A 25,131-nucleotide genomic window follows, 5' to 3' on the forward strand; every position below is an offset into this window, starting at 1 on the left:
GATTTAACACTTTGTAAAGAACCCTACCGCTGGGCATTGCAATGACTTGAGAGATTTTTTAAATTGTACATTTAAAAAAAATATAAATATGGGAGCTCTGTCCTATCAGATAAGCCAGAGCCCGATGAAAACATGTCAGGTGGAAAATAACCCTGCAGACTCAGTGATGGTGACCATGTGGCTGGCTGTGCGGTGGCCTCACCTCCTTACAGCTGATGCTCAGAGACTTCATCCAGGTCATCGCTCAGAGTGAGCTTGGCCCCCTGCAGGTCAGCGATCATCTCTCCCCGCAGGTTCTGACTCAGCATCTGGACAGAGACAACAAAGGACAGATAACACACAAACACAGTCAACACAGACAAGCATGATCAAGGATTACACCATCGTGTCACTGACCTTAATCCGCATGTGAATCATCTCTGCCATCTATTGCCGTTACCTTCTTGTTAAAATAGGACTAACACAGATGTCACTCTAAAGTTCAGCCTAATGTAGTTTATGTGTCGGGGGGCTAGGGTCAGTTTGTTATATCTGGAGTACCTCTCCTGTCCTATCCGGTGTCCTGTGTGAATGTAAGTATGCTCTCTCTAATTCTCTCTTTCTTTCTCTCTCTCGGAGGACCTGAGCCCTAGGACAATGCCTCAGGACTACCTGACATGATGACTCCTTGCTGTCCCCAGTCCACCTGGCCGTGCTGCTGCTCCAGTTTCAACTGTTCTGCCTGTGATTATTATTATTTGACCATGCTGATCATTTATGAACATTTGAACATCTTGGCCCTGTTCTGTTATAATCTCCACCCGGCACAGCCAGAAGAGGACTGGCCACCCCACATAGCCTGGTTCCTCTCTAGGTTTCTTCCTAGGTTTTGGCCTTTCTAGGGAGTTCCTAGCCACCGTGCTTCTACACCTGCATTGCTTGCTGTTTGGGGTTTTAGGCTGGGTTTCTGTACAGCACTTTGAGATATCAGCTGATGTACGAAGGGCTATATCAATACATTTGATTTGATTTGTTGACATTCGCTTCAAAAGATTTTCTATAAGGGGCCTACAAAGTGTAGTGAGGTAATGAGTGTGTTTTGACTGGGACTCCTACCGTTCTTTTGTTCTCTATGCTGAGGTCCATCCTGGCCAGCACGTAGGACAGCTTGCACAGGGCAGCCTCAGAAGTCATGTCACAGCCTGCCACCAGTCCTGCGTCACTCAAGGCCTGCGGGGATCAGGACGACATGTTAACACACATCCATCCACATCATGTGCACTCTCCCACTCCCACTGAACACAGGGTTCTGGTGTACCTTTCCAGTGGCGTACGATGTGGTGACAGAACCCCTCAGACACTGGGTGCAGTTGACTATTATCACGCCCCTCTCTGTGGCATTCCGGAACTCCTCAAGCAGGTCAGCACGGTTGTCAGGGGCGTTTCCACTACCATACGTCTCCAGGACGATGGCCTCCATGGGCGCCTGCAGGAAGGACTTCACCTGCACACACACAGACACAGACAGCGGGATGAGAGGCCATCTCAGTCTGGCTTGTGGACAAAGAAGTAGTGTACGGAGCTAGGATCGGGTTTAACAACAGGCCCAGCCCCCCTCCAGCCATCTGGTGCATATGCCCCCCAGGGTGATTCACTGGCTCCAGGATCGCTCTTTAAGAACACCAGCTCTGGTATCTGGAGAGGAGATGGATCAAACGGCCAGGCACAGGGAACCATTAACTTCAAGGTGTTCAGAGACAGCATCATTTCACTTGGCAACGGTCCTTAGACCTAACTTGTGGAGGGAGGGAATCATAGCAAGTTATCTTCCATTGGATTTCGGATCAAGCGGCTAGCTAGCCAAAAGTGTGTGCAACACAGAACCCCAAATAAACCCCATGCTGGCAGAGACCATGGAAGGCAGAGGAGACACTGATGCATAATCAAAGAAGCAGATAATAACATACATTTAAAAAAAGCATCATGGCCAGCGTCGGCAGAGGGACCAGATTGAGACAGTAAAACCATCCTCCCCTCAATCTGTAGCGAGGGAGGCATATCTAAGTGTTTAAGTGTCTGTGCCAAGCCCCTCGTCTTTAACGGGTAATTGGACATGCCCCATATCCCAGTCTCATTTTTCACTGGACTAAACGCAGCTGGCAGCCCAAAGCAGCTCCCTGCTGTATGCAGACCACTTGGAACGCCCACACGATGCTGGCTCGTCAGAAAACACAGTAGGACCTGCATGAGAGGATTCACCACAACAGAGCTACAATGAAGAGTTTTAGATAAATATGGTAGCAAATGGCTGTTCTGACTTAGTCATTCTACAATTGGGTATTACTTTCACTATTGCCGTACATCAGAAGTAGGAATACAGTTCTGATTTAGTCTTTCTACAATAGGGTGTTACTTTCACTATTGCCGTACATCAGAAGTAGGAAGGCCGTAATAATGTGGTTGAATGGGCAACAGAAACAGGGCAGAGCCACTATCCACCCCTTCTCACCCCCACCCTGGGAAGCCTCTTACGGTCATCGCAGTGATGCCTGGGAAGAGTCTCAGCAGACCCACGTTACAGTTCATCTGAGTGCTCACTCTGAACCGCGAGGTTGTGTTTGCTCTCCACACCGTGTCCCAGTTAACTGCAGGGGAGAGGGAAAGAGTTCAGGGAAAACATCAATCCATCGGCCACGTCAAAGATTTGAACACAGGACAGACCCAGTATTACACCACTTGATTACTTTTAATATCCACTTCAGCATTGGCCAGAGGAGCCAGGTTAGGAGAATTGAAGGCATTGAAACTCCCAGAATCCACCTTGGTCACACGGTTGCCCCGGTACAGCTTGTTGTGGAAATACAGACAAACCTAGAGACACAGATGAGAATGAATTAAACCTCCTAAGACATCATTATTAAGCATGTACACTGAACCAAAATATAAAATGCAACATGTCAAGTGTTGGTCCCATGTTTCATGAGCTGAAATAAAAGATCCCAGAAATGTTCCATATACACAAAAAGCTTATTTCTCTCAAATTTTGTGCACAAATTTGTTTCCATCCCTGTTAGTGAGCATTTCTATCCTACACAGCTGTTGCCAGAGAATTGAATGTTCATTTCTCTACCATAAGAGAAATGCTATGCTATATCTTGGCCAGGTCGCAGTTGCAAATGAGAACATGTTGTTCTCAGCTAGCCTACCTGATTAAATAAAGTTGAAATAAATAAGGCATCTGTCATTTTTTGAGAATTTGGCAGTATGTCCATCTGGCCTCCAAACCTCAGACCACGTGTATGGCGTGTGGACGAGCAGTTTGTTGATTTCAAAGTTGTGGACAGAGTACCCCATTGTGGAGGTGGGGTTATGGTATGGGCAGCTATGGACAACGAATACAATTACATTTTATCAATGTCAATTTCAATGTACAGAGATACCTTGACAAGAGCCTGAGGACCATTGTCCTGCCATTCAGCTTCTCTTCTCCTCTAACCCTGGTCTGGGAGTGCTGCAGACACTTCATGTTTTTGATTTGACCTGCGGCACTCCAGGAACAGGGTTGTCTACCCCTGTACTAAGTTATAGTTTATACACTGAGTGTACACAACAAGGTTCCACAGGGATGCTGGCCCATGTTGACGCCAATACTTCCGACAGTTATGTCATGTTGGCTGGATGTCCTTTAGGTGGTGGACCATTCTTGGGAAACTTGAGCTTATAAAATCCAGGAGCGTTGCAGTTCATGACACAAACTGTTGTGCCTGGCACCTACTACCATACCTCATTCAAAGGCACTTAAATATTTTGTCTTGCCCATTCACCCTCAGAATGGCACACATATACAATCTGTCTCAATTGTCTCCAGGCTTAAATCCTTCTGTAACCTGTCTCCCCAACCCCCATCTACAATGATTGACATCAATAAGGGATCATAACTGTCACATGGATTCACCTGGTGAGTTTGTCATGGAAAAAGCGTCTTCTTAATGTTTTGTACACTTTGTATGCTCCCTTCAACAGTTACAGCCATTTTGTGCTATTGATGAAACAGAGCATATGACAAACCAATTGATAAAACACAATTACAATCCCATTTTCCTCATATCTTCATTTAAAATGTATCATATCATTCTTTATCGATAGTAGCACATTGTCTAGATACAGCATTATATAAAGGCCCCGGAGAGTGTGTACATTTTGTTATTCTCTTGAAGATAAACATGCTTTGACAACTCTGAAGTCTCATCTGGCAGTTTCAGGTCCTGTATTGTGACACTCACATCTTCATGATTTACTGAACAGTCTTGTTAGACAAGTGGTTTAAGGCTTTTGGTGCCTATTGTCTACCAACAAAGTTCATCCTCACACCTTTATCAATCAGGGAGGACATAGCCAGTCGTAACACCTTAATACCATAGCAGGCTAAAAAGCTAGACACAAGTCAACAGCATGAACAATAGTATGAACACACATTCATTTGAGAGAGAAATGTGATATAAAACTCATCTAAAAATGTGCAACTGGGAATAGGGAGATATTTGGCCAAGATGATTCAACTACATTGCATTCAAAAACAAGTTCAGGTGACATGCAGTCAGGTGTGTGTGAGTGCTGCTCCAAGAAGTGTCCCTCCCTCCTCTACTCACCTCAGGAATGACAAACTGACCAGCGATCAGCAGCGCCCCCAACAGGTTGTCTCTTCCATCGTTCCTCATCTCATAGATCGGCACCTGAAAGAGGTCATAAAACAACATTTCACCCCTCTGTTATCTTATCTTTATGAAGCAGTTTAGCTGTATGGATGGCAGGTGTACCTGGGAGCCGGTGAGGATGACAGGCTTCCCCAGATTCTCACACATGAAGGACAGAGCGGATGCTGTGTAGGCCATGGTGTCCGTGCCGTGGAGAATGACAAAACCGTCATACTTCTCATAGTGTTTCTGGAACCAAGAGACAAAGAGAACAGGATCAGCCTTGAACCCAAGGTTCCAAGGTCAACATGTGTAGCCTACATCTTGCCACAGGCTACTTGAAATAAGTACTGTATTTAATACAAAAGCTGTACAGTCCATTTACATAAAAGGAAAGGGACAACTGACTTTTACTTCAGTGGATGACTTGAGATTGTTGTTTTATTGCATTATAATGCCTCTGCTTATGTAAATGGTAAAAGTCAGGGTTAATGTTAGTGTGAAGTGCAAGATAAATAAAATGACCACACCAAGTACCTCAATGTCCTTCCCAATTGTGGCCCAGTCATCTGTGGTCATATTGCAAGAGTCCAGCAAGGGGCTGTACTCTAAAACAGTGTACACTATCCTCTTATTTTGTTTGCACAGCCTGGGAAAAGACAAGTTGAGTCATAATCATCCTAAAATAACCAAATCTACAGAAAACACCCAAAGAAGCTCTGTGCATCAACAGAGCAGACCGTTTACATAGACACACAAACAATCCAGGTTAAGCAAATGTGGCTATTACATAAAATAAGGAAATCCCTTTAGGGGTGTAGAGACACCCCTCTTTTTTGACTTGGTTATTCTGTTTACTTTACAAACTCATTAAGACATGGAGCCGGTTCTGTTTACATGAGGAAAAGGCAGAAGATAAAGGAAAAGAGTGAAACAAGCCTAGCCTACGTCATGAAGCGAGACAGTCTATTTGGTTGGGCCTTCTGTTTCAGCAGCAGGGTGCCCAAACCAGTTCCTAAGCGCTGGGTGTGAATTATGGGCATGATGAGGGAGGGGCGACTCCGTGGGAAGTCTACGATGCTGTATGAGGAGTTACTAATTTGGGGGTGTTCTGAGGGGTAAGGGGTGCCTTTTGGGAGTATAGACGGGGGTTGAAAAGGGGTGTGTTCGAGAGCGAGACCCCATGTTCTAATTAGCAGGGGCAGCTCATCCTGGCCTCCCATGCATATTAATACGTCCTCTAGATGGAGGTAACGTTGGCCTCCCATGCATATTAATATGTCCTCTAGATGTAGGTAACGTTGGCCTCCCATGCATATTAATACGTCCTCTAGATGGAGGACGTATGGCCTACCATGCATATTAATATGTCCTCTAGATGGAGGTAACGTTGGCCTCCCATGCATATTAATATGTCCTCTAGATGGAGGTAACGTTGGCCTCCCATGCATATTAATATGTCCTGTAGATGGAGGTAACGTTGGCCTCCCATGCATATTAATATGTCCTCTAGATGGAGGTAACGTTGGCCTCCCATGCATATTAATATGTCCTCTAGATGGAGGTAACGTTGGCCTCCCATGCATATTAGTATGTCCTCTAGATGGAGGTAACGTTGGCCTCCCATGCATATTAATATGTCCTCTAGATGTAGGTAACGTTGGCCTCCCATGCATATTAATACGTCCTCTAGATGGAGGTAACGTTGGCCTCCCATGCATATTAATATGTCCTCTAGATGTAGGTAACGTTGGCCTCCCATGCATATTAATATGTCCTCTAGATGGAGGACGTATGGCCTCCCATGCATATTAATATGTCCTCTAGATGGAGGTAACGTTGGCCTCCCATGCATATTAATATGTCCTCTAGATGGAGGTAACATTGGCCTCCCATGCATATTAATATGTCCTCTAGATGGAGGTAACGTTGGCCTCCCATGCATATTAATATGTCCTCTAGATGGAGGTAACGTTGGCCTCCCATGCATATTAATATGTCCTCTAGATGGAGGTAACGTTGGCCTCCCATGCATATTAATATGTCCTCTAGATGTAGGTAACGTTGGCCTCCCATGCATATTAATACGTCCTCTAGATGGAGGTAACGTTGGCCTCCCATGCATATTAATATGTCCTCTAGATGTAGGTAACGTTGGCCTCCCATGCATATTAATACGTCCTCTAGATGGAGGACGTATGGCCTCCCATGCATATTAATATGTCCTCTAGATGGAGGTAACGTTGGCCTCCCATGCATATTAATATGTCCTCTAGATGGAGGTAACGTTGGCCTCCCATGCATATTAATATGTCCTCTAGATGGAGGTAACGTTGGCCTCCCATGCATATTAATATGTCCTCTAGATGGAGGTAACGTTGGCCTCCCATGCATATTAATATGTCCTCTAGATGGAGGTAACGTTGGCCTCCCATGCATATTAATATGTCCTCTAGATGGAGGTAACGTTGGCCTCCCATGCATATTAATATGTCCTCTAGATGGAGGTAACGTTGGCCTCCCATGCATATTAATATGTCCTCTAGATGTAGGTAACGTTGGCCTCCCATGCATATTAATACGTCCTCTAGATGGAGGTAACGTTGGCCTCCCATGCATATTAATATGTCCTCTAGATGTAGGTAACGTTGGCCTCCCATGCATATTAATATGTCCTCTAGATGGAGGACGTATGGCCTCCCATGCATATTAATATGTCCTCTAGATGGAGGTAACGTTGGCCTCCCATGCATATTAATATGTCCTCTAGATGGAGGTAACGTTGGCCTCCCATGCATATTAATATGTCCTCTAGATGGAGGTAACGTTGGCCTCCCATGCATATTAATATGTCCTTTAGATGGAGGTAACGTTGGCCTCCCATGCATATTAATATGTCCTCTAGATGTAGGTAACGTTGGCCTCCCATGCATATTAATACGTCCTCTAGATGGAGGTAACGTTGGCCTCCCATGCATATTAATATGTCCTCTAGATGTAGGTAACGTTGGCCTCCCATGCATATTAATACGTCCTCTAGATGGAGGACGTATGGCCTCCCATGCATATTAATATGTCCTCTAGATGGAGGTAACGTTGGCCTCCCATGCATATTAATATGTCCTCTAGATGGAGGTAACGTTGGCCTCCCATGCATATTAATATGTCCTCTAGATGGAGGTAACGTTGGCCTCCCATGCATATTAATATGTCCTCTAGATGGAGGTAACGTTGGCCTCCCATGCATATTAATATGTCCTCTAGATGGAGGTAACGTTGGCCTCCCATGCATATTAATATGTCCTCTAGATGGAGGTAACGTTGGCCTCCCATGCATATTAATATGTCCTCTAGATGTAGGTAACGTTGGCCTCCCATGCATATTAATACGTCCTCTAGATGGAGGTAACGTTGGCCTCCCATGCATATTAATATGTCCTCTAGATGTAGGTAACGTTGGCCTCCCATGCATATTAATACGTCCTCTAGATGGAGGTAACGTTGGCCTCCCATGCATATTAATATGTCCTCTAGATGTAGGTAACGTTGGCCTCCCATGCATATTAATACGTCCTCTAGATGTAGGTAACGTTGGCCTCCCATGCATATTAATACGTCCTCTAGATGGAGGTAACGTTGGCCTCCCATGCATATTAATATGTCCTCTAGATGTAGGTAACGTTGGCCTCCCATGCATATTAATATGTCCTCTAGATGGAGGACGTATGGCCTCCCATGCATATTAATATGTCCTCTAGATGGAGGTAACGTTGGCCTCCCATGCATATTAATATGTCCTCTAGATGGAGGTAACGTTGGCCTCCCATGCATATTAATATGTCCTCTAGATGGAGGTAACGTTGGCCTCCCATGCATATTAATATGTCCTCTAGATGGAGGTAACGTTGGCCTCCCATGCATATTAATATGTCCTCTAGATGTAGGTAACGTTGGCCTCCCATGCATATTAATACGTCCTCTAGATGGAGGACGTATGGCCTCCCATGCATATTAATATGTCCTCTAGATGGAGGTAACGTTGGCCTCCCATGCATATTAATATGTCCTCTAGATGGAGGTAACGTTGGCCTCCCATGCATATTAATATGTCCTCTAGATGGAGGTAACGTTGGCCTCCCATGCATATTAATATGTCCTCTAGATGGAGGTAACGTTGGCCTCCCATGCATATTAATATGTCCTCTAGATGGAGGTAACGTTGGCCTCCCATGCATATTAATATGTCCTCTAGATGTAGGTAACGTTGGCCTCCCATGCATATTAATACGTCCTCTAGATGGAGGTAACGTTGGCCTCCCATGCATATTAATATGTCCTCTAGATGTAGGTAACGTTGGCCTCCCATGCATATTAATATGTCCTCTAGATGGAGGACGTATGGCCTCCCATGCATATTAATATGTCCTCTAGATGGAGGTAACGTTGGCCTCCCATGCAAATTAATATGTCCTCTAGATGGAGGTAACGTTGGCCTCCCATGCATATTAATATGTCCTCTAGATGGAGGTAACGTTGGCCTCCCATGCATATTAATATGTCCTCTAGATGGAGGTAACGTTGGCCTCCCATGCATATTAATATGTCCTCTAGATGGAGGTAACGTTGGCCTCCCATGCATATTAATATGTCCTCTAGATGTAGGTAACGTTGGCCTCCCATGCATATTAATATGTCCTCTAGATGGAGGTAACGTTGGCCTCCCATGCATATTAATATGTCCTCTAGATGGAGGTAACGTTGGCCTCCCATGCATATTAATATGTCCTCTAGATGGAGGTAACGTTGGCCTCCCATGCATATTAATATGTCCTCTAGATGGAGGTAACGTTGGCCTCCCATGCATATTAATATGTCCTCTAGATGGAGGTAACGTTGGCCTCCCATGCATATTAATATGTCCTCTAGATGGAGGTAACGTTGGCCTCCCATGCATATTAATATGTCCTCTAGATGGAGGTAACGTTGGCCTCCCATGCATATTAATATGTCCTCTAGATGGAGGTAACGTTGGCCTCCCATGCATATTAATATGTCCTCTAGATGTAGGTAACGTTGGCCTCCCATGCATATTAATACGTCCTCTAGATGGAGGTAACGTTGGCCTCCCATGCATATTAATATGTCCTCTAGATGTAGGTAACGTTGGCCTCCCATGCATATTAATATGTCCTCTAGATGGAGGACGTATGGCCTCCCATGCATATTAATATGTCCTCTAGATGGAGGTAACGTTGGCCTCCCATGCATATTAATATGTCCTCTAGATGTAGGTAACGTTGGCCTCCCATGCATATTAATATGTCCTCTAGATGGAGGTAACGTTGGCCTCCCATGCATATTAATATGTCCTCTAGATGGAGGTAACGTTGGCCTCCCATGCATATTAATATGTCCTCTAGATGTAGGTAACGTTGGCCTCCCATGCATATTAATACGTCCTCTAGATGGAGGTAACGTTGGCCTCCCATGCATATTAATATGTCCTCTAGATGTAGGTAACGTTGGCCTCCCATGCATATTAATACGTCCTCTAGATGGAGGACGTATGGCCTCCCATGCTTATTAATATGTCCTCTAGATGGAGGTAACGTTGGCCTCCCATGCATATTAATATGTCCTCTAGATGGAGGTAACGTTGGCCTCCCATGCATATTAATATGTCCTCTAGATGGAGGTAACGTTGGCCTCCCATGCATATTAATATGTCCTCTAGATGGAGGTAACGTTGGCCTCCCATGCATATTAATATGTCCTCTAGATGGAGGTAACGTTGGCCTCCCATGCATATTAATATGTCCTCTAGATGGAGGTAACGTTGGCCTCCCATGCATATTAATATGTCCTCTAGATGTAGGTAACGTTGGCCTCCCATGCATATTAATACGTCCTCTAGATGGAGGTAACGTTGGCCTCCCATGCATATTAATACGTCCTCTAGATGTAGGTAACGTTGGCCTCCCATGCATATTAATACGTCCTCTAGATGGAGGTAACGTTGGCCTCCCATGCATATTAATATGTCCTCTAGATGTAGGTAACGTTGGCCTCCCATGCATATTAATATGTCCTCTAGATGGAGGACGTATGGCCTCCCATGCATATTAATATGTCCTCTAGATGGAGGTAACGTTGGCCTCCCATGCATATTAATATGTCCTCTAGATGGAGGTAACGTTGGCCTCCCATGCATATTAATATGTCCTCTAGATGGAGGTAACGTTGGCCTCCCATGCATATTAATATGTCCTCTAGATGGAGGTAACGTTGGCCTCCCATGCATATTAATATGTCCTCTAGATGGAGGTAACGTTGGCCTCCCATGCATATTAATATGTCCTCTAGATGGAGGTAACGTTGGCCTCCCATGCATATTAATATGTCCTCTAGATGTAGGTAACGTTGGCCTCCCATGCATATTAATACGTCCTCTAGATGGAGGTAACGTTGGCCTCCCATGCATATTAATACGTCCTCTAGATGTAGGTAACGTTGGCCTCCCATGCATATTAATACGTCCTCTAGATGGAGGTAACGTTGGCCTCCCATGCATATTAATATGTCCTCTAGATGTAGGTAACGTTGGCCTCCCATGCATATTAATATGTCCTCTAGATGGAGGACGTATGGCCTCCCATGCATATTAATATGTCCTCTAGATGGAGGTAACGTTGGCCTCCCATGCATATTAATATGTCCTCTAGATGGAGGTAACGTTGGCCTCCCATGCATATTAATATGTCCTCTAGATGGAGGTAACGTTGGCCTCCCATGCATATTAATATGTCCTCTAGATGGAGGTAACGTTGGCCTCCCATGCATATTAATATGTCCTCTAGATGTAGGTAACGTTGGCCTCCCATGCATATTAATACGTCCTCTAGATGGAGGTAACGTTGGCCTCCCATGCATATTAATATGTCCTCTAGATGTAGGTAACGTTGGCCTCCCATGCATATTAATACGTCCTCTAGATGGAGGACGTATGGCCTCCCATGCATATTAATATGTCCTCTAGATGGAGGTAACGTTGGCCTCCCATGCATATTAATATGTCCTCTAGATGGAGGTAACGTTGGCCTCCCATGCATATTAATATGTCCTCTAGATGGAGGTAACGTTGGCCTCCCATGCATATTAATATGTCCTCTAGATGGAGGTAACGTTGGCCTCCCATGCATATTAATATGTCCTCTAGATGGAGGTAACGTTGGCCTCCCATGCATATTAATATGTCCTCTAGATGGAGGTAACGTTGGCCTCCCATGCATATTAATATGTCCTCTAGATGGAGGTAACGTTGGCCTCCCATGCATATTAATATGTCCTCTAGATGTAGGTAACGTTGGCCTCCCATGCATATTAATACGTCCTCTAGATGGAGGTAACGTTGGCCTCCCATGCATATTAATATGTCCTCTAGATGTAGGTAACGTTGGCCTCCCATGCATATTAATACGTCCTCTAGATGGAGGTAACGTTGGCCTCCCATGCATATTAATATGTCCTCTAGATGTAGGTAACGTTGGCCTCCCATGCATATTAATACGTCCTCTAGATGTAGGTAACGTTGGCCTCCCATGCATATTAATACGTCCTCTAGATGTAGGTAACGTTGGCCTCCCATGCATATTAATACGTCCTCTAGATGTAGGTAACGTTGGCCTCCCATGCATATTAATATGTCCTCTAGATGTAGGTAACGTTGGCCTCCCATGCATATTAATACGTCCTCTAGATGGAGGTAACGTTGGCATCCAGTATTCTTCTGCTTGCGCTCTATTAAGAGATTATGCCCGGAATAAGCAGCTGTGCAAAGATTTTCCCCTCAATCTCCCTTTTTAAGACACGGGACAAGACAATGGAGGCCGGAGGGTGCAAACCATCCCCTTATTGGGGGTTCAATAGAACAGCAGGGGAAATAGCAAGCTTACCCTCAGCACCTAACCAAAGGCCTAAAGACACTACCCTAATTATCCCTGGCTCCAGACACAATCCTCAAACATATGTTGTTCATAATCTTAGTGATTGGGCTGCTGGAAACAATATTCAAATCACCAATTATGCATTTATCTCCTGGTATAGCCGACGGTGTGGCAGAGAAATGTGTATTAGCATATAGAGGGTTGGGTAGGATGCTGCCTTGTGGCCTGGCCTGCTGATGAGGACCAGAGTGGTGAGAGGGGCAAATGGGAGGTTGAGGTAAAGGCTACCCACAGGGAAGCTCACTACTGCTTTTCACTCAGCTATTCAACAAACCAACTTCCTACTCCACACAATGTAAAACATTTAAGCAATGTTAGGATATATTGACATTATCTTTGTCAATGTTATTTCAAGTCCACTGCACATGCTCACTGCAAAGCATAATATAAAAAATAAATAACTCAGGCATTAGGGACATTTAATAGCAATGTTTGGTGACAGCTAGTATGTGTTAATCAACATTAACTTGAAGCCACAAAAAGGCACATAATGATGGTAATAATGAAAAATAACCTTACAGAAGCAAGGAGGAAAGAGGATGATTGAATCAACTACTGAAATTACACTGAAAACATAATGAGACTGATACATTTGTCTGTGGGACGGAATCTGAATCCATACGTCCTATGAATCTCCTGTGAGACTGTTGAAGAGTAGAAGGCTATGGAGGTGACATGGCAGTCCTCCAAACAAATATTACCATGATCCAAGCCGGCACAGTGCCACCATCCCCCCTTCACACAAACAGCTTTAAAACAGCACGCTTCTGTAATTCTCTTATCGATTCCATATAACCCAGCCCCACCCTGCCCCCTCCAGTCTCTATATCTGTGGTCCTGAGCTGCTCTGAGTGAGATTGAGGTGGAGGAGCTGAGCCCTATGCTGGCTATCGAGGGGCGATAGCCAACACCCCTTGAAGCCAACACCCCTTGAATCTGACCTGCCAGGACCATATTCAGCAGAGGGCCCTCTCGCTGCTCCTGAACACACGCACTGAGAACCAGACTACAGAATTCAAACACGCTCAACACAGATTAGCCTCGCTCTCTGCCAGCGTGGCACCAGCAACCCCTCGCAGGCCTATTCTCTCTCTCTGGCAGCAGCAAAACTCCTGGGGTACTACTGCAGCATTACATAAGTGTTATGAGAACTTGACTGTTCTGCACTGGTTTTAGCTAGACATGAACCAATGGGAGTAGCTCCCTCCAGCAGGAGTGAGGCGAGGTATCTGAAGAGAGGACATAAGGGTAGAATGTCAGTCAGGCGTGAACACCGCTACTGAAATGCTGCAGCACAACTCCCTGCAGGTGTGTGCTCCAATGATCACTCCCTGACAGGTCCACACAGAAAACAGCAGCAAACTGTTCCTGCCAGGCACCCTTTGACACCAGGCGGAACGGATACAGAGGATTCAAACCGCACAGCGTAGCGCAGGCACACAGTATGCTACCAGTATTTCAGGACCTTTTTGATAGTTCATCAGCGAGGTCTGTCGGCATCCTGTCAAAACAACAGACAGTTTTAGAGTGAAATGTTCCCAGGCATTCAGGGAATAGAAACGTGTGTATGATATCCCCTAACAAGCATTGTATATCCTGTAGGCCTACTGCTATGGAGGCATCATAGTGAACAGATGTTGGGGCATGATATGCTGTGCACTAGAATATGTTGCTATTCAAAGAGCCTTTGAAAAAGCGTTGTATGCCTTATAGGTTTAAAAAGCCATGAAATAAAAGCTGTCAATGGTTAAAAAACAGGAAGCAGAGCTTCACTCTTGTGTTTGAATTTGACAGTCAAATTAAGAAGTTATTCTAATCCAGTATGTGCAATACACGCTCATCTCCTGTGTAATGAAATGGTAAGGGCGTGAAAATTTCTGTATCGATAGAACCGGTAGGTTGAGGTCCCCTTCACATATTTCTATAACACCAGTTATAGACTAACTACTATTACTCTACTCTAATTGTATCATCATCTGTATCAAACTACAAGCTCTCCATCTGAAGTGTGTCAGTCAAATAGCACAAGGTTTCATTAGTCTAAATCTATAGTGATGATATGTTACATGGATAGTAATCTTTTCAGTTTGAATGATTGTATGAAGACTGTACAATAAAGTAAACCATGTCAACATTTAACTCTAGCCTATATATTAATAACAGCAAAGACAAAGTAAAAAACCCCAGAGAAAACAGAAATAGAAGGCTGAAGAGGAGCCCAGGAGAGGTGGGGTGAGGGGGGAGGCGGAGTGTATGGGTGACTTACGGCAGGACAAGGGTGTTCTCCTGTGGGCCACTCGTGCTGTCGTCCAGGGCATACTGCTTATCATGGAGGTTGGGAAGCTTTCGCAGGGCCTTCACAAACACATTAGGGCCTGGGGGTGAGAGCACTGTGGATGAGAGAGAGACAGAGAGAGAAGGTGTTGCCATTAGTGTACAGAGCAACATAACTAATCAGTCAGAGTTCAGGAAAGGTGAGCCCAATAATAGCCTACATAGATCTGAGTGTGGTGTTACTTTTGAAAAGAGGGTAGCAGTACACAACATTTTGGAGCGTTCAGATAGAAATATGCCATGTAGAACACACGCTCTTTCTGACATGTAGAATAAGGTTTCACGTCAGCTCTTTTCGTGGCATTTCTATCTGCAACGTTCAATAATGTTTGGCTATGAAAGCGTTTGGCTACCGAATGGAGCCCAGGTTTACCATTCCCAGTAAATCATGTACATGTCTTGTATTGTACTCAACCCTAGTGGCAAATGTGAGAATCACATCAATATGAAAAGTAGGCTGTTTGGAATATAGTTCTAATCATTCATGTATTGGGAAATGTCTTACAGTTCAAGTCGGAAGTTTACATACACCTTAGCCAAATATATTTAAACTTAGTTTTTCATAATTCCTGACATTTAATCCTAGTAACAATTCCCTGTCTTAGGTCAGTTAGATCACCACTTTATTTATTTTTTTTATTTTTTTTATATTTTTTTTTAACCTTTATTTAACCAGGCAAGTCAGTTCAGAACATATTCTTATTTTCAATGACGGCCTGGGAACAATGGGTTAACTGCCTGTTCAGGGGCAGAACGACAGATTTGTACCTTGTCAGCTCGGGGGTTTGAACTCTCAACCTTCCGGTTACTAGTCCAACGCTCTAACCACTAGGCTACGCTGCCGCCCCGGCCAGCCGGGGCGAATTTTAAGAATGTGAAATGCCAGAATAATAGAGAGAATGATTTATTTTCATCACATTCCCAGTGGGTCAGAAGTTTACATACACTCAATTAGTATTTGGCAGCATTGCCTTTAAATTGTTTAACTTGGGTCAAACGTTTTGGGTAGCGTTCCACAAGCTTCCCACAATAAGTTGGGTGAATGTTGTCTCATTTCTCCTGACAGAGCTGGTGTAACTGAGTTAGGTTTGTAGGCCTCCTTGCTCGCATACGCGTTTCAGTTCTGCCCACAAATTTTCTATTAGATTGAGGTCAGGGCTTTGTGTTGGAAACTCCAATACCTTGACTTTGTTGTCCTTAAGCCATTTTGCCACAACTTTGGAAGTATGCTTGGGGTCATTGTCCATTTGGAAGACCCATTTGCGACCAAGCTTAACTTCCTGACTAATATCTTGAGATGCTGCTTCAATATATCCACACAATTTTCAATCCTCATGATGCCATCTGTCAAACGCTCCTGAAACACTTCAGCGAGCAGGCCTTTCTAATCGACCTGGCCGGGGTATCCTGGAAGGATATTGATCTCATCCCGTAGAGGACGCCTGGTTATAAAAGCCTGGTTATAAAAAAAAGCCTTCCTAACCATCTTAAATAAACATGCCCCATTCAAGAAATTTAGAACGAGGAACAGATATAGCCCTTGGTTCTCCCCAGACCTGACTGCCCTTAAAAGTAGTTAGGGATAGGCGGGACGCAAATCTCTCAACTGGCCAATTGCCAGGGGAAATGCAGAGCGCCAGATTCAAATAAAATACTATACAATTCAAACTTTCATTAAATCACACATGTAGATACTCAATTAAAGCTCGCTGTGAATCCAGCCAACATGTCAGATTTTAAAAATGCTTTTCGGTGAAAGCACAAGAAGCTATTATCTGATAGCCTGCACCAGCAGTAAACAAAGGGGTTAGCATATTTCAACCCTGCAGGCGCTACACAAAACGCTGAAATAAAATATAAAACATGCATTACCTTTGACTAGCTTCTTTTGTTGGCACTCCAATATGTCCCATAAACATCACAATTTGTCCTTTTGTTCGATTAATTCCGTCCATATATATCCAAAATGTCCATTTATAAAGCGCGTTTGATCCAGAAAAAAAACAGCTTACAAAAAACGCAACGTCACCACAAAATATTTCAAAAGTTGCCTATAAACTTTGCCAAAATATTTCAAACTACTTTTGTAAAACAACTTTGGGTATTTTTAAACGTTAATAATCGATCAAATTGTAGATGGGGCAATCTGTGTTCAATGAATAAAAACAAACCAGCGCAACTTTTCACGTCTTGCGCAACTCACAAAAGTGTACCCAGTTCCTAGTTGGCCTACTGCTTCATTGCACAAAGGAATAACCTCAACCAAATTCCAAAGACTGGTGACTACCAGTGGAAGCGGTAGGAACTGAATACAGGTTTCTAAGAAATATCCCTTGGCAATTACAAGTAAGGAAACAGAGAGAGGCAAAAAAAAAGAAATCTGAACAGTTAGTCCTCAGGGTTTTGCCTGCTACATAAGTTCCAACTTACAGACATGATTCAAACAGTTTTAGAAACTGCATATCTGATATTCTTGGCAGGACGTTTAAATTGGGCACGCTATTTATCCAAAAGTGAAAATTCTGCCCCCTAGCCCCAACACAAAAACCTCCTATGGCGTTCTGCATTAGCATCGAACAGCCCCGGTGATATGCAGCTTTTCAGGGAAGCTAGAAACCAATATACACAGGCAGTTAGAAAAGCCAAGGCTAGCTTTTTCAAGCAGAAATTTGCTTCCTGCAACACTAACTAAAAAATGTTCTGGGACCCTGTAAAGTCCATGGAGAATAAGAACACCTCCTCCCAGCTGCCCACTGCACTGAAGATAGGAAACACTGTCACCACTGAAAAATCCACTATAATTGAGAATTTCAATAAGCATTTTTCTACGGCTGGCCATGCCTTCCACCTGGCTACCCCTACCCCGGTCAACAGCACTGCACCCCCCACAGCAACTCGCCCAAGCCTTCCCCATTTCTCCTTCTCCCAAATCCAGTCAGCTGATGTTCTGAAAGAGCTGCAAAATCTGGACCCCTACAAATCAGCCCGGCTAGACAATCTGGACCCTTTCTTTCTAAAATTATCTGCCAAAATTGTTGCCACATCTATTACTAGCCTGTTCAACCTCTCTTTCGTGTTGTCTGAGATTCCCAAAGATTGGAAAGCAGCTGTGGTCATCCCCCTCTTCAAAGGGGGGAACACTCTTGACCCAAACTGCTACAGACCTATATCTATCCTATCCTGCCTTTCTAAGGTCTTCAAAAGCCAAGTCAACAAACAGATTACCGATCATTTCGAATCTCACCATACCCTCTCTGCTATGCAATCTGGTTTCAGAGCTGGTCATGGGTGCACCTCAGCCACGCTCAAGGTCCTAAACGATATCTTAACCGCCATTGATAAGAAACATTACTGTGCAGCCATATTCATTGATCTGGCCAAGGCTTTCGACTCTGTCAATCACCACATCCTCATTGGCAGACTCGACAGCCTTGGTTTCTCAAGTGATTGCCTCGCCTGGTTCACCAACTACTTCTCTGACAGAGTTCAGTGTGTCAAATCGGAGGGTCTGTTGTCCGGACCTCTGGCAGTCTCTATGGGGGTGCCACAGGGTTCAATTCTTGGACCGACTCTCTTCTCTGTATACATCAATGATGTCGCTCTTGCTGCTGGTGAGTCTCTGATACACCTCTACGCAGACGACACCATTCTGTATACTTCTGGCCCTTCTTTGGACACTGTGTTAACAACCCTCCAGGCAAGCTTCAATGCCATACAACTCTTCTTCCGTGGCCTCCAATTGCTCTTAAATACAAGTCAAACTAAATGCATGCTCTTCAACCGATCGCTGCCTGCACCTGCCCGCCTGTCCAACATCACTACTCTGGACGGCTCTGACTTACGTGAACAACTACAAATACCTAGGTGTCTGGTTAGACTGTAAACTCTCCTTCCAGACCCACATCAAACATCTCCAATCCAAAGTTAAATCTAGAATTGGCTTCCTATTTCGCAACAAAGCATCCTTCACTCATGCTGCCTAACATGCCCTTGTAAAACTGACCATCCTACCAATCCTCGACTTTGGCGATGTCATTTACAAAATAGCCTCCAATACCCTACTCATCAAATTGGATGCAGTCTACCACACTGCCATCCGTTTTGTCACCAATGCCCCATATACTACCCACCATTGCGACCTGTACGCTCTCATTGGCTGGCCCTTGCTTCATACTCATCGCCAAAACCACTGGCTCCATGTCTTCTACAAGACCCTGCTAGGTAAAGTCCCCCCTTATTTCAGCTCGCTGGTCACCATAGCATCACCCACCTGTAGCACGCACTCCAGCAGGTATATCTCTCTGGTCACCCTCAAAACCAATTATTTATTTGGCCGTCTCCTTCCAGTTCTCTGCTGCCAATGACTGGAACGAACTACAAAAATCTCTGAAACTGGAAACACTTATCTCCCTCACTAGCTTTAAGCACCAGCTGTCAGATCAGCTCACAGATTACTGCACCTGTACATAGCCCATCTATAATTTAGCCCAAACAACTACCTCTTTCCCTACTGTATATATTTTATATATTTATTTATTTTGCTCCTTTGCACCCCATTATTTTTATTTCTACTTTGCACATTCTTCCACTGCAAATCTACCATTCCAGTGTTTTACTTGCTATATTGTATTTACTTTGCCACCATGGCCTTTTTTTGCCTTTACCTCCCTTATCTCACCTCATTTGCTCACATCGTATATAGACTTGTTTCTACTGTATTATTGACTGTATGTTTGTTTTACTCCATGTGTAACTCTGTGTCGAACTGCTTTGCTTTATCTTGGCCAGGTCGCATTTGTAAATGAGAACTTGTTCTCAACTTGCCTACCTGGTTAAATAAAGGTCAAATAAAACATGTCTTTAGAAGCTTCTGATAGGCTAACTGACCTCATTTGAGTCTATTGGAGGTGTACCTGTGGATGTATTTCAAGGCCTACCACAAACTCACTGCCTCTTAGCTTGACATCATGGGAAAATCAAAAGAAATCGGCCAAATCTGGTTCATCCTTGGGAGCAATTTCCAAATGCCTGAAGGTACCACGTTCATATGTACAAACAATAGTATGCAAGTATAAACACCATGGGACCACGCCGTATCAAACCGCTCAGGAAGGAGATGCGTTCTGTCTCCTAGAGATGAACGTACTTTGGTGCGAAAAGTGCAAGTATATCACAGAACAACAGCAAAGGACCTTGTAAAGATGCTGGAGGAAACAGGTACAAAAGTATCTATATCCACAGTAAAACGAGTCCTATATCGACATGACCTGAAAGGCCGCTCAGCAAGGAAGAAGCCACTGCTAAAAAACAGCCATAAAAAATCCAGACTACGGTTTGCAACTGCACATGGGGAAAAACATCATACTTTTTGGAGTAATGTCCTCTGGTCTGATGAAACAAAAATAGAACTGTTTGGCCATAATGACCATCGTTATGTTTGGACTAAAAAGGGGGAGGCTTGCAAGCTGAAGAACACCATTCCAACCGTGAAGCACTGGGGTGGCAGCATCATGTTGTGGGTGTGCTTTGCTGCAGGAGGGATTGGTGCAATTCACAAAATATATATTTTTTTCACCTTTATTTAACTAGGCAAGTCAGTTAAGAGCAAATTCTTATTTTCAATGATGGCCTAGGAACAGTGGGTTAACTGCCTTGTTCAGGGGCAGAACGACAGATTTTTACCTTGCCAGCTCGGGGATTCGATCTTGCAACCTTTCGGTTACTCGTCCAACGCTCTATCCACTAGGCTACCTCCTGCCCCAAGACATAATTTTCTGTAATTTCCCAAGCTGTTTAAAGGCACAGTCAACTTAGGGTATGTAAACGTCTGACCCACTGGAATTGTGATTAAGTGAAATAATCTGTCTGTAAACAATTGTTGGAAAAATTACTTGTGTCATGCACAAAGTAGTACTAACTGACTTGCCAAAACTATAGAACACCATCATGATGTTGGCAGCATCATGCTGTGGGTATGTTTTTCAGGGACTGGGAAACTGTTCAGAATTGAAGGAATGATGGATGGTGCTAAATACATGGAAATTCTTGAGGGAAACCTGTTTCAGTCTTCCAGAGATTTAAGACTGGGACGGAGGTTCACCTTCTAGCAGGACAATGACCCTAAGCATACTGCTAAAGCAACACTCGAGTGGTTTAAGGGGAAACATTCAAATGTCTTGGAATGGCGTATTCAAAGCCCAGACCTCAGTCCAATAGAGAAACTGTGACTTAAAGATTGCTGTACACCACAGAACCCATCCAACTTGAAGGAGCTGAAGCAGTTTTGCCTTGAAGAATGGACACAAATCCTAGTGGCTAGATTTGCCAAGCTTATAGCTTACATACCCCAAGAGACTTGCAGCTGTAATTGCTCCAAAAGGTGGCTCTACAAAGTAGTGACTTTGGGGGGGTGAATAGTTATGCATGTTTAAGGTCAGTTTTTTTGTCTTATTTCTTGTTTTTTACACGAAAAAAATATTTAGCATCTTCAAAGTGGTAGGCATGTTGTGTAAATCAAATGATACAAAACCCACAAAAATGTGTTTTAATTCCAGGTTGTAAGGCAACAAAATGCCAAGGGGGGTGAATACTTTCGCAAGCCACTGTATGCAAAAAACAGAGAACACATAAAAACAACACATACAAAAACATTAGAACAGCACGTCATCATCACTATGCACACTGGCCTGTACAGTGTCTCTTGGGGATGATGTTTCTATGACCCCCAAGCTGGTGCAGCTGTCACGTTCTGACCTTTATTTCCTTTGTTTTGTATTTAGTTAGTATGGTCAGGGCGTGAGTTGGGTGGGCAGTCTGTTTGATTTTCTTTGATTTGGGGATTTCTATGTTTCGGCCTATTATGGTTCTCAATCAGAGGCAGGTGTCATTAGTTGTCTCTGATTGAGAATCATACTTAGGTAGCCTGGGTTGCACTGTTTGTTGGTGGGTGATTGTCTATGTTGATGGCTTGTTTCAGCGCAGCTCGCAGTAGCTTCATGGTTGTTATTTTGTTTACTGTTTTTGTATAGTGTTTCAGTGTTCAGTTCTTTCTTTCATTAAACATTCAACATGAACACATATCATGCCGCATTTTGGTCCTCCGATCCATCTCGCCTCTCCTCTTCAGATGAAGAGGAGGACAGCCGTGACAGCAGCTTCTTTATCTTCAAGCCAAAGTTTTCATGCGTTTTGCAAGAACACGTTTCTTTGTCTGTAACTCTCTGGTGGCCAGTCCAAAATAGCTTAAGTTTAAATAATTGAGGCTTGGAAAGGTTGGCCTTATCAGACAGAAATCTTCTATGAAGATAGTGTCCATTAAGGCTCTCTTACAGAATAACTGTCCCTTTTTCCGGATTTCTGCAGATTTCTCATTCATTACAGTGGAGACTTCATGTTGATGAAGGAAGCCATAGTAGGGACTGAATGGCTTACAGACTGTGTGTGTCTGTGTGTATACATCCTATAGTAGGGACTGAATATTTTACAGACTGTGTGTGTGTGTCTGTGTGGACACATCCTATAGTAGGGACTGAATATTTTACAGACTGTGTGTGTGTGGACACATCCTATAGTAGGGACTGAATATTTTACAGACTGCGTGTGTCTGTGTGTACACATCCTATAGTAGGGACTGAATATCTTACAGACCGTGTGTGTGTCTGTGTGTACACATCCTATAGTAGGGACTGAATGGCTTACATACTGTGTGTGTGTCTGTGTGTACACATCCTATAGTAGGGACTGAATGGCTTACATACTGTGTGTGTGTGTCTGTGTGTACACATCCTATAGTAGGGACTGAATGGCTTACAGACTGTGTGTGTGTGTCTGTGTGTACACATCCTATAGTAGGGACTGAATATCTTACAGACTGTGTGTGTGTCTGTGTGTACACATCCTATAGTAGGGACTGAATATCTTACAGACCGTGTGTGGACATCCTATAGTACAAACTAAATGGCTTACTGATTGTGTGTGTGTGTGTGTGGTGGACGTGTGACATCCTATAGACACTGTATGAGGGCATAAGCTTTCTATAGACTATATATATGCTAACTACTCTTGCTGTAACCTCTCCAACCCCTAACCTCTCTCTCTTCTTCCTTATATACTCTTCCAGCAGTTCTGTGTTGGGGTGAACTTTTTCTCTGAATTTTGTCAGCCTTTTCTAAAGCTTTATTTTTGTCCCTTGCTGACTGTTTGCAATTAAACAAGACAAAGAAAAATATCAACAGTTAGTAAATAAGATTTGAATTAATAGTTAATTATATAGATATTTAAAAAATATAGTCTGTGATTCAATTCTCATTACCGAAACAGAAGTTCTCTCTACTGCAACTGGCCTTAAATTGCAGCGGTAAGTGAGAATGGTGTTGCGGAGGTTGAGGAACCTTAGCATGTTTTGCTAACAATAGAGAAGACATGATGACTGAGCAAATGTTTGCTTAATGTACATAATTAGACATTAATATAGTATATTTTCATAGAAAATGTTAAATCTAACATTTTTCTAAATGTGGAAACCTACCTGTATTGGTAATGATAATTCATACTGTCGTGTACGCAGTCTGACAAGAGAATGTTTAACTTTTAACTGGAGAAATATAAAGATATCTGCTTCCCTGGTAGCCATCTTGAAGGTACTGGCAGATGTGTTGCTTCATTCAAAATCACATTTTGTTTAAAATTCTGTGTGTGTGTAAACAGTCCTTAAATAATGTTGTGGAGGGTGAGAACATCAGTCATGGACACTTCATTTTCACATTTTTTTTCATTATTATTATACATAAATATTCAGTTAATTTTTTCATTTGACTATGTTTAAATTACAACATAACATACATTCAGACAGAGCTGGACGGTAATGAGTTCTTCAGCAGAAAATGCAATAAAATACAAAAATAATTAATTCCTATGTTGAAATTACTCTTTGTGCAAGGCAGAGAACACTTATCTTTATTATGATATTTTGTTATATTACTAAATGACATGTTTTCTATTTAAAATCATTACTGCCATGGTATTTGAATGGTTTCATGAGAATAACCCAATAAAGCAACAACAGAGCCTGGGTCTTCAATGGTGAAGTCAGTTACCACTGAGTGCATATTTCCAGAAATTAGTCCCCAAGTAGCCTGAGTGGGAGAAGGCTGCAGGCTAAGTGGTACACTGGCACATGACTGCTAATGCGTTTCAATGGGAGAGATGAGGCAGGGCAGCTGAGAGGAGTGAAACCTGAGTGCAAGGAGTGAAACCTGAGTGCAAGAACAAACTGGCTGACTAAAATTATGACCTGTGAAGATGGAAAGATTGCATATAGACAAATCTTGGGAATTCCAAACAGAATCTTTGGAACGGTGTGAAAACACTAGACCTAGAAACTATGGCCATGTTATTTATGGTCTAGTGTTTACTCCAAGTACCATCCACAGTAGTGGATGCTGAATGAAATGACAAGGGCTGGTTAGCCTCAAGATATTATTCAGCAGACATCTGATCCAAAATGCTTGACAGTTAATGTTTCCTTGGCCCACGAAGGAATATTCATTCTTTCCACATTTCCCTTTCCAGGAAATTAATTATACAGGAAACAGTAGCCTTCGGTGTTCCTCAAGGTTCTGTTTCAGGATCTCTCACCCCTGGTAAACTGCGACTGTAGCTAGAAAGTTTCCTCCATCAATGTGTTGCATCAACATGCATTACACAGCATAATTCAAATAAACAAATAAATGTACTTTGTTTGGGGAACAACAAATACATTCTAAAAGTCCCGGTCAAAAACTCTTTACCTTCATCATGGTACACCATCCCGATAGTTCCTCCGGTATGGATGACCAAGAGTTGCGCTTTAGGGTGTGAAGCTGGAGCCAGACCTGACTTTTTACATTCCGCCATGATGACTAGACATCTGATGGCAGGGGAAGAGTGCATATCAAACTAAGGGATGTTCTTAAAGTGACAGACCGCTACCAATGATGGCGCTGTGAAGTGCCAAAACGCAATTTACAGATAAACTTAGCTATATCAGATCTGTAATGTTACTAATCTGCTTGATTTGATTATAAACCTAAGCAAATAATGATTCACAATGATAATATTGCCCAAAATGTTTTTCCAAGTTA

General features: G+C 43.3%; 1 protein-coding gene across 1 annotated transcript; it reads right to left on the reverse strand.

Moving 5' to 3' along the window:
- Nucleotides 1-206: 206 nt before the first annotated feature.
- LOC109893750 (60 kDa lysophospholipase-like) lies at nucleotides 207-24,904 on the reverse strand. Its single transcript, XM_031828484.1, has 11 exons — nucleotides 24,799-24,904; nucleotides 14,943-15,066; nucleotides 14,142-14,177; nucleotides 5,211-5,322; nucleotides 4,797-4,922; nucleotides 4,629-4,712; nucleotides 2,724-2,850; nucleotides 2,512-2,624; nucleotides 1,298-1,483; nucleotides 1,096-1,209; nucleotides 207-308 (listed from the first exon to the last, which is right to left on the reverse strand). Exons 1-11 carry the CDS (start codon nucleotides 24,902-24,904, stop codon nucleotides 207-209), a joined length of 1,230 nt encoding a protein of 409 aa, XP_031684344.1.
- Nucleotides 24,905-25,131: the final 227 nt, after the last annotated feature.

The sequence above is a fragment of the Oncorhynchus kisutch genome, linkage group LG7 (genome assembly GCF_002021735.2).
Source record: "Oncorhynchus kisutch isolate 150728-3 linkage group LG7, Okis_V2, whole genome shotgun sequence".
NCBI classification, from domain to species: Eukaryota; Metazoa; Chordata; class Actinopteri; order Salmoniformes; family Salmonidae; genus Oncorhynchus; species Oncorhynchus kisutch.

Excerpts from the sequence above, each read along its gene's own strand:
- LOC109893750 (XM_031828484.1), bottom strand. The coding sequence starts at position 24,904 with ATGGCGGAATGTAAAAAGTCAGGTCTGGCTCCAGCTTCACACCCTAAA. Across the intron at positions 14,178-14,942 it reads GAGAACACCCTTGTCCTGCC|GATGCCGACAGACCTCGCTG; the intron begins GTAAGTCACCCA and ends TTGTTTTGACAG. Across the intron at positions 4,923-5,210 it reads CAATTGGGAAGGACATTGAG|AAACACTATGAGAAGTATGA; the intron begins GTACTTGGTGTG and ends TCTTGGTTCCAG.